This window comes from Molothrus aeneus, chromosome 7 (assembly GCF_037042795.1).
Source record: "Molothrus aeneus isolate 106 chromosome 7, BPBGC_Maene_1.0, whole genome shotgun sequence".
Taxonomy (NCBI): domain Eukaryota; kingdom Metazoa; phylum Chordata; class Aves; order Passeriformes; family Icteridae; genus Molothrus; species Molothrus aeneus.
The window spans coordinates 18,204,716-18,218,568 of record NC_089652.1 but is presented as its reverse complement, the minus strand read 5'-3'; the positions used below and the strand labels follow the sequence as shown (position 1 = coordinate 18,218,568).

Sequence of the window (13,853 nt, the reverse complement as noted above, 5' to 3'; positions counted from 1 at the left end):
ATATACCAATTAGTTGGAAATGCTACACTAACAGTGTGAAGATTGTGAATGTGGTCTTCTATTGCATTTATCAGAGCAGGGGGCACAAAGACACTCTTTCTCCTAGTCCAGGAAAAGCCTCACACATCATTTTGAAGGAGGAACCTTAAAGCTTTCCATCAACAGTATTTGGCTCTTGTGCCTACCACACGCAGTTTTATGTAAGGGGTAAGAGTGGAATGTTGTAAAGACATGCAGTCACATGCTGAAACATGTCTGAGAGTACAACACACATTTCTCTACAGTTTTCCAGAGCAAGGAGTTGCGTAAAATACAGTATGAACTAAATGTAGATATGACTATTTTACTAAGGGCTGAAGAAACCTAAGGGGTGGCATTCTCAGAGCCAGCTCTTTGTCTGTCAGGTACCACTAGCCTGTTGTTACCACTTTTCTTAGGGGGCTGTGAGGGAGCTTAGAGGGCATTACATACTTTTAATTTTTTCTGGCCATGACATGGGTAACACGTCCAACATAGGCCTTGAAAAGTCAGCTTGTGCTACTTTTCTTAGTTTTCTGTGTCCCAAAACAAGTGTAAGGGTCAGGTTCTGCTCTCAGTTCAGCCTGTTGATATCAGTGGGATTGCATGGTTCCAGTCCACAACAGGACTGGATCACTGTTAAGCCACTCCTCCATTTTTTGGATTGCAAGTCTTTTGTTAAAATCAGTGAGGGATTGAGGCCAAAGCATAATTGCAAAAATCCCCTTTGTAAAGCCTGAGGCTAGCAAATGGAGTAGATTCTAATGTGTCTGTATGGATCTCTTTTGACACTATGCATAATTTCACAGTGTTATTTTTATTCTGGTAGAGATTTTTTTAAGAAAAGCAAAGCGTGAGAGTTCAGGTTAGGCTAGACATGATCTCATAATAAATTGCCACTGAGAAATGTGTTCTTTATTATAACATGACATTTGGATCCTGCTACCTTTATATTATGTATTATATAGACGACATTCCTCACAAGTGAGACAAGTGGTGATTGCTACTGATTGTCCACCTCCTGGAACACTGAGGGTTACTGACAATACTGCAGCAAGACTAGCCAGTGTATTTTTAGGCCAATGACTCAATTAGACATTAGGCACCAGTGCAACTTATTTGTGCATTGTACAAATTTCTGTGTATTTCTTCCACAGAAACCCTTGCACATAAAGTTATGACATTAGTAATCAGACTTCTGCAGTGCCCGGCCTCTGTGTCTCATGTTTCCAGTTCTTACAGGGTTCAAATGCTTTTGGAGCAGTATTTAACTCTTACTTTCGGCTGCTGTGTCTTGTAAGGCTTTGCAGGTCACACTGCAGTAATGTAATGGTACAGAGTGATGTAACTTGCTCTGCTTTGCTTCTGAAATGGCAATAGTAGGGCAGATGGAAGGGTCTTCCTGAGAGGATAGTCTGAACAGGAATGTAATTCCTCGTTCTCGCCTCTTAGAGGACAAGAACCCTTTTTCCAGCTTGACCCTTCTTACATTTGGACTCACTTTCACTGAGAAACTGGTTTTCTATCTAACTTTAAAAAAATTATTCATATAATATGAAACATCTGAAGTCAGTTAACAGCTTTAGTGAGAGCAGAGGGATCTCCTTCAGTTGTAATGTTGAAAGCATGTGCAATCAGCTGGAGAGGCTTCAGTATCCGTGTATGTGAGAAAGGATTTGCTTTTAGGCTTTCTAGTCTGGAGGCAGGCTGTTAATGTAAAAATCTTCTATTTTAAAAGTCTCAGCAAATGAAACCAAACTAGCTGCAAACTAATTCTCTGTAGTCAGTGGTCCTGGCTATAACCAGCAACTCCTTGTCTTCAGTCATTAGGAAATATTTATGAGTTCACTGTGCTCTGTGAGTGCTTTCTGAGATCTGCATGTCCTCATTAATCCTTCTGACCACAGGCTCATGAAGCGTCTCTTGTGTCATGTAGAGCTTCACTTAACTCTTTTTAACTCACTTAATGTAATCTATATTTCAGCTATTTGTGTGTCAAAAGTGATTATAGTATTGTACAGCTAGATCATTTATGTGGGAGAAAGGAATTAAAGCAGGCTATACATAATGCCTGACAAGCAACTTAAAATACTATGCAGTAACCTCCACAAATGATTGTTTTAGTATTAAAAGCTGTTTGTCTTGGTTTTGCTTCTTCTCTCTGAGCTTTCTTTAGGAACCCCATTTGTGCATTTGATACGGTACTTTCTTATAGCTCTATTAAAAATTATTTGTGCTTCTTGCTAGTGTTAGTAATTTTGATTTTTCTTTCTAATATGTCTCCACATTTTTTATTATGCTTAAAAGAGAGAATGTGCTTTAGTTCTTTGAAGTCTATTGGTCTCATAGGAAATTGCTTAGTAGCAGATTAAAGGGAAATGCTTTCAGTAACTGGTACATTTTCTTTCCATTAGAGATTAACCATTCCAAGCAGTTGTCCCAGAAGTTTTGCAGAACTGATGCACCAGTGTTGGGATGCTGATTCAAAGGTAATTAAATGTGTGTTTGATTTCTGCACCACCACCACCACCCCAGCCTTGTTTTGCAAAGTGCATTAGCATTTCTTTGGGGTACAAGTCTGAGCTGACACCATTGACATATTTCTTGACAAAGATACCCAGGACTGTCTTTGTTTTTTTAGTAAGTTTATATATTTATACCTAAATAACTCTCTCTCTTCCTTTTAACCAAGAGTTACTATGCTGCTAACTTTGTAACTACTAAAGACAATGACAGGGAATATGGTAAGATGGCAAAAATGTGGCCATTTTGGAGCAAGTGGAAAAATTGTGGGTTTTATATTTGCTTTCAAAGGTTAATACTTGGATGTATGTGAGCATCACGTTATAAAATACAAATTTCCAGGTCCAGTTCTGTGCCCTACTGGTGTTGAAAACACAAGTATAAGTAAAGAATAAATTAATCCATAAAACATGGGTCGGAACAGCAGCAACACATTCTAAATTAACATTAAACCTTTCCTAATCTGTTCCCTTAGGGCTTGAATAGTGAGCTTTATAATGACTGTACTGTAATAATATGATAATAGCAGTGCTGTTTAACCATGAAAACAGAATAAAAAGTTAAAAGAGCTGCACCATTGTTACTATTAATCTGCTGTTACAAGGAAGGGATTGAATAAGTATTTAGACAGTAAAAGCTTGTGTAGATTATGAGAGTTACCTTCTTTAAATGGACTTTGTGACCATCCTATTGTACATAAAACTGGCTGAAAAGAGCCTTTGGGCATACTAGCTTTAGTACCAAGGATGGATTAACATCTATTTCCTTTGCCTATGAAAATATTTGAGACATTGAAGAATAGTTAAGCAAAGGAAATTGTGCTCTTTTTCTCAAGTCAAGGCACCAGGAAGAACTTAATTTCTTTAAACCCAGGAGAAAGTTAGCAACTACTTCAAGGAGACCAAGATTAATTCCAAGACAAATGAAAGCATATAGGTGCTCTAAATTAGAATTTATCACCAAAGAGTAGCCATAGAAGAATAATATGAGAAAGGAAATATGCAATCTTGGTCTCTCTTTTAAAAGCAAGAAGTTGCTTTCCTGCAGAATGGATCTGGAAGACTGAGATCCATCAACATGTGTTTTCCACATGAACACACATATAATTGCCATTCTTTTAATAATTCCTTGTATCCTCCCCACAGAGGGGGGAGAGGGGAGAAAAATGCTTCAAGTTTTTGAATCTACAAGTAGGCTGCTTAAGTTCTAGGTCCGTAATTACTGAAGAGGACCTCCAGTGCCGACTGCTTATCTTTACTAACTGCTTCCAAGTGTCAGCATCACTACCAAAGGCCTCAGAATAAGAATTATTGGAGCTTCTTTTCTGTAATTGTCACATACTAGATCAGCTCACTTTGCCTTGTTTGAGCCACATCCATAAGTGTCCAAAAGACTGTTGCTGTTTCTCAAGGAGAAGGAGGGATCTGCATGTTGTAAAAGAATGATGCTTAACCATCAGGCTGAGTTCTGTCTGATAGAGTAATTTATCTGGGTGTGGGCTGGTTCCTGGGGACATTGTTCCCAGAAGTCATGCAAACTATGAATCTCATGTGAGATGGGGTTTTTCTGACAGTCTGCTCTTCGCTAGTTTTTTTGTGCAGCTCTTCTTCTGTAAGGCAATTACAGCTTTGTTCACATGATTGAAATGGAGTAATCTGTGGTCACAATTTGGACATGTGACTGACTTATTCAGTCACGTGCTGGGAAAGGGTCGCTACTTACAGCTCTCCAAGTGCTTTGATAAAGGGCTGTGTGGCCTGCTTGAGCCAAAAGATGGAGCACGCTCCTCTGAAATACTGCTCTGTGTAGCGTTCCCTTTTTGCCAGGATTAGCTTTAGAAAATCAGATCATTGATGCATGAACAAGTTACTGAAGGTCAAGCAGGGGTGAGCTTGAGTATGTCAGCTGCTCAAAAGCAGTTGCTAAGGTGCATACTTCTAGCCCACAGAATTCATGGGGTAACTTTTGGTGGCTTACCCCTGCGAAATGAGGGATATACATTTATGGTGGGGCTAAGGAATACACTTGGAGAGCTGCTGCAGAGCAGCTGGCGTGTCAGACACTGCTCACACCATAATTTTTTCAGACATTGTTATTAATATTGCTTTGAATTCTTAAGGATTTCTTCACACATGGAGAAAAATATCTGTAGTGCTCCACATGATACTTGGAATGGTAGTCTTCATGCAGTTTAAACTGCTAGTTGAAACAAACAGTTCACACATTAAAATTTCTACTGAACAAGTTGCTTTTGCTTGGGTATTAGGTAATTGTAGAAACAAGGTTGCTCATCACTGATGTCTTTGTTTACTGGGGTTACTTGCTTTTGAGTTGTAGGTGAATAATTCTTTGTCATTTCATCTGTTCCTTCAGTTTCTTTCCACATCAAAGATGTTTATAAATTACAGAGTATTTTAATGGAAATCAGAAATCTGGGAACAGAGAAGAAACAAAAAATGAAAGACATATGGATTAAATATCCTGGTTTTATGGAGATCTATTCAGTAAGAAATACTGAGTGGAAGGAAACAATGAAAACATTAGCCAGAATTATTTCTAGAGGGGCATATATTTTAAAGATTTCAGTATGAGACATCACAGATATAAAGGGAAACAGTTTTCAAAGGCGACTCATGCCTTGATATTTTAAGAATCCCTTACAAGGGCTTTCTAGAAAGTGCTAAGCAGTTACCAACTGAAAAGATTTTTTTTTTTTTTTTTTTTTTTTTTTTTTGAGTTTCTCAGCTCAGGCTCCCAGTTTCCCAAATCACTTCTTGCCAGTTTTAGCCAAGGTATCACTCTGCATTTAGAGTGCATTTACTAAATCTGAAATTATCCTTTCCTAGGGGCAAAAAAACATCAAAACCCATGTGACAGTGTAGGCTTGTGCCTTCCTGTCAGGTTTGTCTCCATGCAAAGCTGCTGCCTGTAAATCTGGCTGCTTCAAAGCTGGCAGGGTAACTGCTGGCTGTTTACAGAATTTGCACAGCCAGAGATGTACAGTACTTTGACATTACTGTGTGACTCTGTCTGCATTTGTTCCAGCTCCAGTTGCACCAACTCTGCAGCCCCTTTGCCTGTAGTGCAGGACCCATCACATGATTGTTGCTGCTTCTCCCAAATCAGTTGGTTGATCCTTTTGCCTGCCCTTAGTAAAAGCCCTGTTCTCTGTCATTGTCTCCACTCTGGTTACTCCAGGCAAGCCTGATAGTAGAGCTAACTGTGCTCGCTTAGTGTCAGCCCTGCCCTATACTTTCCTCTAAACACCTGAGAAAAAAGGAGCAAGCCAAACTCATAGATGTGTTTTGTAAATTATCCTGAATAGTCCATAAAATATTGTAGATAACGCAGCATGGGAATGTTTGTCCTTGGTGTCTTCCTAAAAATAGAATTTGTTTTGTATAGGCACATTATGTACCTGCCAGTCTGTGGGACAATGCGTAGCAGTTGCAGTACCCTGGTAAATTTCAGGGAGCCGCCATCTCCTGTATGGCAGCTTCCTCACCATTTGGGAGGCTCTTGAATCCCTTCAACAGTTCACATCCACTGGTGTGGTCACAAGAGATGCAGCCATAGGAACAAACGGTGTGAAGGCTGGTCAAAGGTTCTTCTGCCCCAAAACTACACTGGAGTCAGTGGTGATGGTACCAGGGATGGATTTTGTGCTGTGTGCCCCCAGTGCAGCCCACTCCTGACCAGAAAGTTTGGGCTCTTCCCAGGGTGTGTTCAGAGGATCTGCTCAGCTGTGGCAAGTCCAGCACCATCATGGATGTGGAGGGGAGGACAGCTGCCTCCCAGCCCCTGTAAAGGCAGGGTGACCCTGCTGGGTTTCCATACAAGGGACTGTGTCACCAGTGCAAGCAATGTGCGGCTGCTTAACTGGTACCTGTTGCTGTGAGCTCTGTGTGCCCAGTCTGCCCCTCTCTGCATGCTGGGCTGGGGAGCAAATTGCATAAGCACTTGTGCTGGGACAGGCATGTCTGTGGCAAAGAAAATGTGTGTAGCTCACTGAACTGCCCATTGCCTGAAATCATGGAGGTGGACCAAAAAACGACAGACAAAGCCTCCAGTTACAGCCGAAGAGTGCAGCATTACAGTATAAGAGAGCTTGTCTCTCTTTTTGTTATGCATTTGACACTTTTTCATGCTGTTTGACATTTAAAATAAAGAAATTGTCTGTCTTTTATAATGTGGAAATCACTTGGATCTTCCCAAGAGAGACACCTCAGCATTGTTCCTAATTGTTTTTGTGCTCCCAAATTAAAATGCACGTTTTAATTGCGGCATCTGTAATTTTAGCAGAAATGGTATAATTAAAGGCACAGTAGAGAGAGAATGTGCATCATCCCCTTATTATGTATCTACATTTTGTTTCAACCTTTTGTCTCAACCTTGTCTGGGGTCTGTCAAACAGACTAACAGAGTCAGTGCTCTTTCAAGAAACACATTTAACTGGCTTTTTCAGTTTTCAGTTATTATCCTACTTCATAGCTTCCCTTTGGGACTAAGGGAAAAGTGAAAAAAAAAAAACCAGAGAAATTTTACCTGGTCTTTCTGACTTGTGAGCACAATGGGTCTTGGATGGAGAGCCCTGGAACAAAGTTCAGTAAATGAGCCCAGGACAGAAGAGCACAGAGTCCACTAACATGAGCTTAGCTGCCAGGCAAGACATCCTCACCTAACCTCAATCTTCACTTCTTCCCTGGCTGCTCCTGAAGTAGCTAAGTGAGAGTTTTTCTGAAAGTATCTCCTCTGCAAGAGGGGAACTGCAACCACACAAAAACCTGTTTTTGATAGGCAGCTAAACGGCTTGTTCACACACCAGAGTTTATATTAATACCTGTAAAAGGCCATCTGTATAATTACCAGTTGCTGATGGTCCAGCCTTCTCTATTTGGAAGCATTTTCTCTCTTAGCATGAGAAAAATTATTCTTTCAAATTAAGAATCTAGATGATTGATGATTCTAATGTTTATTAATCCTGTTTTACTAGCAGACATGGCAGACTAAGCTAAGGCTTGAGTCTTACTAGCCTGTGCAACTCTTCTCAAACTTTCCTTTAATGGAAGAACAAAAAGAAACCATTTACAGATTTACAGTCCTCTTGTAGGATGCTGTGGTCAGAAAGAAGTGTGGCAATTCCTTTTAATTGTGGGGTTTCAGTTGATAATTTCCTGCAGATAGTTCTAGTAGTTTTTATATGAATGCAAATGCTCTGTTTTGGTTTTCTTTTTTTCTTCAGAAAAGACCATCTTTCAAGCAGATTATTTCAATCCTGGAATCTATGTCAAATGACAGCAACCTTCCAGACCAGTGTAACTCATTCCTGCATAACAAGGCAGAGTGGAGGTAAGTTTTCTTCCTCCCAAGATGATATGATGTGGTTTTACATTGAAATGGCATGACTGTTTTTTTTCAGAAAGACATCAGACTCCAATGATGTACTGGTAGAAAATATGTGTGCTTGAAGTATTTTTAGAACATAACTTACCTTGTTGTTTTTCAGGAATGCCCAGAATGTTGCGAAACTTGTATTAGGAGCCAATGCACTTAGCTGTACCCTATATTTATTATTACAGTGGTTTAGGCATCATGATATTTATGGTTTTGTGATTCACATCTTGAAACCAATTATAAGGTTTCAGTCAATAGTGTGGGGGCAAAAGAACCCAGATAATGGTTTAATGCCATTTTCATAGAAAGTGTATCCGTGATGTTAATATTAAAACTAAAGAAGGATAAGGGGCCTAAAACCCCTACCTTCCAAGTCAGGCTTCTATTTGTGCTCACTTGAATGCACTCTACCATTTTTTATGTGTTCTCTCCTTTGTCAGCTGTGTGTTCACACATCCAGCACATGCCCATGCCAGTCCCATTTTTTACAGTGTTCCAGCATTGCTTGAGCATATGATTTTAGCTATTGCTGATTGTAATTGTTATTCATAAGTGATTAGAAATGGAAATGACATTTGAGACAATTTCATTACATTACAGTTTTGCAGTAAAGCTTCCTGCCTCTTTTTTGGAATGTGCCAAAACTTCAAAAACCTGTCCCTGAAGCTTATTTGTGGGTTAGAAAACTTGCTGCTTCCCAGTACAACCTTCTGTTTGAGATGGACTATTGAAAACAGATCTGCACAGGGAGATGATTTTTGCAGATGATCGTGCCTTGCTCTATATTAAGAAGCGTTGGCTCTATGCCGAATAAGCAGGGAGCACAAATACCAAAAGATTCCCTGCATCGAAGAAACCGGGACGGGGGTGGAGGATGGGGCTTGTGTCAAGCCCGGCAATCCCGCGTTTCTTCCGCTGCCTTCCAAGGAAAAGCAAGACGTAGATTTTTAACGGGGCGAGTGGAAAAACTGAGCTGTCGCTGGGACGCCCCCGGTCACACGGCGGGGTATAAATAGCCCGGCCCGGGCCCGCCCCGGCTCGGCCGCGCCGGCGGCGGCCCCGGGCCCGGCCGGGCGGCGGGGGCTGCGCGCCATCTGCTGGCGGCAGCGCCGCACTGCGCCGCCCGCGGGGCCGCCCCGCAGCGCCCCCGGGCCCGCTGGGCCGTGCCCCGCACTGCTGCTGCTGGCACCGCTGGGCCCTGCCCCGTGCTGCTGCTGCGGCTGCGGGCACCGCTGGGCCCTGCCCCTTGCTGCTGCTGCTGGCACCGCTGGGCCCTGCCCCGTGCTGCTGCTGCGGCTGCGGGCACCGCTGGGCCCTGCCCCGTGCTGCTGCTGCTGCGGGCACCGCTGGGCCGTGCCCCGCACTGCTGCTGCGGGCACCGCTGGGCCCTGATCCGCTGCGCTGCTGCGGGCACCGCTGGGCCCTGATCCGCTGCGCTGCTGCTGCGGGCACCGCTGGGCCCTGCCCCGTGCTGCTGCTGCGGGCACCGCTGGGCCCTGCCCCGTGCTGCTGCTGCGGGCACCGCTGGGCCCTGTGCCCAGAGCCCAGTGCTGAGCGCTCCGGGCGGTGTTTAAAGTACCCCAACTGCATGGCACTGTTGTTTGTGCAGACTCTGAGCATCGTATCGTGGGTTTGACAGCAGATAGAACAATGATGATTGGACAGAAAGTACACGCTAGTAAGGGGTTTCTTATAATAAAAATATTTATTTAAAGGATGAGCAGGTACTCAGTTGCCTTTAGGAAAAACTAATAACTACTTACATCTTGCCAATATAGCAAAATAAAAGCTGTACTAACTGACATTTGGCGACCAACATTGTTGTACTTTATCAGTTTATTTCTTGAAGTGTGACTCAAGTGGCCCAAGTATTTCTTGCACATTTATTGCTAAATTCCTCAGATGAGGAATGTTTGAAAAGGTGTTAATGAAAAGCCGTGTAGCAACAAAGAGCTCTTTGGTACTATCAAGTAATGAAAAAACTTCTTACCATGAAGACTTGTGTTAAAAAGAAATGTGACATTTTTGGTGGAAGAATAAATGGCTTAGAGACCAGGAAATATGAGAGAGAAAATAAAAATTCAAGATGGGACATGATTTGCCTGAAAGCAAAGATGATTTTTGAATTCAGCTGAAACGAAAACACAATGTTCAGAAAGAGTACAAATCATGTGGGCACTTGTTTGGAAGCTGGAGGGGTGCTCTCCTATCCAAATTCTGGTAACAGCTTCCTGCCCTGATGTGAAAGCCATGTCTGTATGGAAGCTTTCATGAATGCTTAGCCAAATAAACAGAAAGTATGCAAAAAAATTGCCACCTGAAATAGATAAAAGATGCATAAAGTGATCCCAAAGGGTAAACTAAAAGAGACTTAAGTCAACTTAAAACAACTGCACATTAGTTTAATGTATTTTAACTTCTGTATTGAAAAATCTTTGCTTTTACTGATTTTTTTTCCCATGGTTTTTTATCTCATAGTGATTTGCAAAGAGATAGTGAAACTGCTTACCAGCAGGAAGGAAAGTATGAGATGTATTACCACAAAATAGGGAATATTAATGAAGCCTGGATATCAGAGCGCCAGAGAAGGGTGGGCTTGGAACAAGCAAAAATTATGCTTGTTCCTTTGAGAGACCTCTGAATTAATGATCCAGATACTGCGCTTTCACAAGGATACTGCACTTAGCAAAGCAAAGCAAAGCTCAGACAAACTGGATTGTGTTTTTCTCCACTCTTAAAAAAAGGCAAGCTGAGGTCCTTTTTATATAGACATGCCAAAATTGTAGCTGCAACAGCAAGTAACTGGAGTCTTCAGTACCACTGACTGGCTGGCATGAAAACTGAGAGTGGGCTGAGTCTATACATGACTGCTGGAGTTGACAACACAAACGATGCTTTGACTTATCTATATAATGCAGTCTTATTTGCAACGTTTTCTGGTATTCATTTTTATATTAATATCACATTATGATCTGCTTGTTCTGTATTTCCCTAAAATAATTCAGTGTCTTTTTTCCTAACTGTTCCACACATGTTCAGCACGTTTTTATTATTAATAAAATAGGGGCACTACCTTATGCCTGAGTTGCATAGGTCTAGTTGCATAGGCCGTATGTTTAAGTTCATATTCTGTGATCTTTTTGGAGCCCTTTCTCAAGTCACTTGTATTACAGTCAAAAAAAACTAGTGTAGAAGTAATGATGTTGCAATTCAGTGAGAGATCCCATTTGTCTGCATTTAGTCATATATACTAACTGCATCTCTCCTTCCATCCTCTCCCCACGAGTGGCTGCTCCAATGATTAAAACAGTTTATTAGTGATACTTACATTAGTGTATTAGTAGCAATTCAAGACATATAAAGAAATGCCAGTCATTGTTTTTAATCTGTGAATATCATTATCATTTTTAATAATGTATTAGTATTTGTTCTTCAGTGTCACAGAATGAAACTATTCTAGAAAAACCAGTAAACTCACACTGCAGAACTACAGAAGCAAACAAATCCACATGTCCTACCATGTATAATGTTTCAAGCTGCTTCATTTATGGAGTAAGACTCATTAACTGGGCAATGTACAGTAGCTTTCTCTTTAATTACACAATTTCATTATGCAGTGGAATTATTTTTCAGAATACAACTGTTTTTGCAGACTAACCTTTTATTTTAAGAGAAGTTTCTGTCTAATGAAGAGAGATAATTACAGTACAAAATAGACTTTTGACACAGAGAAAACTATTGTTACCAGGACTCCCCTAGCGCATAATATTATTTTAAAAGAGAATGTAATTTACATATTTAAAAAATTATAGAGTTGTATGTAAGTAGCAGTGATGATGAGAGACAAACTAAGAAAAGCAGTGCTTGCAACTGCCCTCAAATTGCTCTGTAGTTTCCACAGTAGATAGCATAGTATGTGTTTTACCTGACAGAAGGGGTTTATGAGGGATATGGGTGTCTGGGGATGAGTCACTTTCTGATCTTGGGTCCAGTGCCTTTTAGTTTGTTCCCTTGTTGTCTCTTTATTATGATGTCTGACCACTTTCTACCTAGCACAGGGATCAGTCTTAATTTATGCATGCCTAAATATGATAGAGAATTTTTCTTGAAATCTGAAGCATGATAATTATGAGGGGCATTTGTTCTGACCACCACATAGAACAGCTCACTCAGCAGGACTCAAGTGTGATAAATGCCTTTGCCCCCAGGTGGCTGATTTCTGCAGTAGAATTAAGCATGGTGGTAAAGTTTGCAGTAGGGTTTTCTGGTTATTCGAGCTCTGAATCCTTTCACTGTACTTTTTAAGCAATGCTCTCTGACAGATTTCTTATCAAAATGAGAAATTCATAGAACTAATAATATTTATATAATAAAATAATATAAATATTATTTTATTTGCTTAGACTCTTTGGGTATGCTATTTTCCCACATTGAGAGGCTGAACTGTTTTAGTGGAGAAGAGTTTAATCATTCCATGCCAGGACAGGAGATTTACAGAAACAAGTAAACTCTTTCTCCACCCCAAACAGAAATGACAGCTAACTCTGTTAGTCCTTCTACTTTCTTTTTTAAAACATGAGAAGGAACATATTTTGTTCACAGCGTGTTAACACAAGAAAAATAATGTGGAAGTTTGAGCAGAATATTTAACCTTGCAGAGTCCAAATAGCTATCTTTGGAGCTCTCTTTAGGATTTCTTGTCTTCTTAGGAGCTCACTTTTTCAAGGAGAAAAACGAAACACTGTGATTGACTCTTCCCACAACTGTCAGGATACAGTGCACAGTCTCCCAAACAGGCACAGAAATGTTAAGTGCAAGTACAACCTCAGATACTAATAGGAGATTTTTCTTTTCTTACCCCACAAGCAAAATATATGTCTGAATTTGGTGACAGAATTGTTGTTCACCTTCTGTGTATTTATGTAGTGCAAAACTTGTTAAACTTTTTTCCAAGAGCAGTTCAGTTCATGTGTTTAAAATACACCATCCATCAGAAAGTATGTCAAAGGAAACTACTTTGTTAAGGGAGGTACGTGCAGTGAAACCAAATACATATGGTATCTGCAACTTAGAGTACTGCCTTTATTTCCTGCCCTTCCTACTTTTCATAACTTTGCAAGTATGGTGAGAACTGGAGAGAAGTCAACCGAATCCTTTTCACAACTGTTCCAAACTTGAGAAGCTTGTATTTGTAACCATTTGCAGGGCTGGCTCATATCACAGTTTGCATTTTTGCTTTTGTATTTTCACCTAAAGAAACAGAAAGGTAAGGGGGGAAAACATTCCCCCACAAAATGCTTCTGTGCATTTTGAGTGTAAGTCCAAGTAGTATTCATAGTCAAGTTATAAACCCAGACAAATGGACTTCTTGGACTGCCTGTATTGTATTGTTAACGCTTGTCCCATTACCAGTTCTTATCTTTATGGATCAGATCATGTTTCATGATGTCGGGGGGAAAGAAGGCATTTTCATTTTAAAAATGTTTTTTTTATATGGTATTTTACTCTTTTAAATGTTACTTTTCTTCAACTGAAGGTATTATGGTCCGATGTACAAACATTACCCTTTCTTCCTAAAGCCGTGAAAGACTTTGCATTTGGTAATTAAATGAACTGCTTGAGTTAGTATTGTACTTTTCAGCCTTTCACATTTAATTAACATTCAAGTGGGAATTATGAACAATTTATATCTGTCAGGAAAAGACAAGACGTAACAAATTGTCTCCGTGCAGATGTGAAATTGAGGCAACCTTAGAGAGACTAAAGAAACTGGAGCGTGATCTGAGCTTTAAAGAGCAGGAGCTAAAGGAACGGGAGAGACGTTTGAAGATGTGGGAGCAGAAGTTAACTGAACAATCAAATACTCCTGTAAGTAGACAATAATTCAACCTTTCATCTTGTGTCAGAAGGATTTGGAG

At 40.6% G+C, this 13,853-nt stretch overlaps 1 protein-coding gene across 2 annotated transcripts in view; it reads left to right on the top strand.

The window, feature by feature from the left end:
- MAP3K20 (mitogen-activated protein kinase kinase kinase 20) overlaps nucleotides 1–13,853 on the top strand; it is a 90,261-nt gene that overhangs the window by 43,130 nt on the left and 33,278 nt on the right. For both annotated transcript variants that reach the window (XM_066553219.1, XM_066553220.1), the window contains exons 9-11: nucleotides 2,433–2,507; nucleotides 7,784–7,890; nucleotides 13,668–13,803. In XM_066553219.1, the coding sequence (XP_066409316.1) occupies nucleotides 2,433–2,507; nucleotides 7,784–7,890; nucleotides 13,668–13,803 (318 nt within the window). The remainder of the gene's footprint in view (nucleotides 1–2,432; nucleotides 2,508–7,783; nucleotides 7,891–13,667; nucleotides 13,804–13,853) is intronic.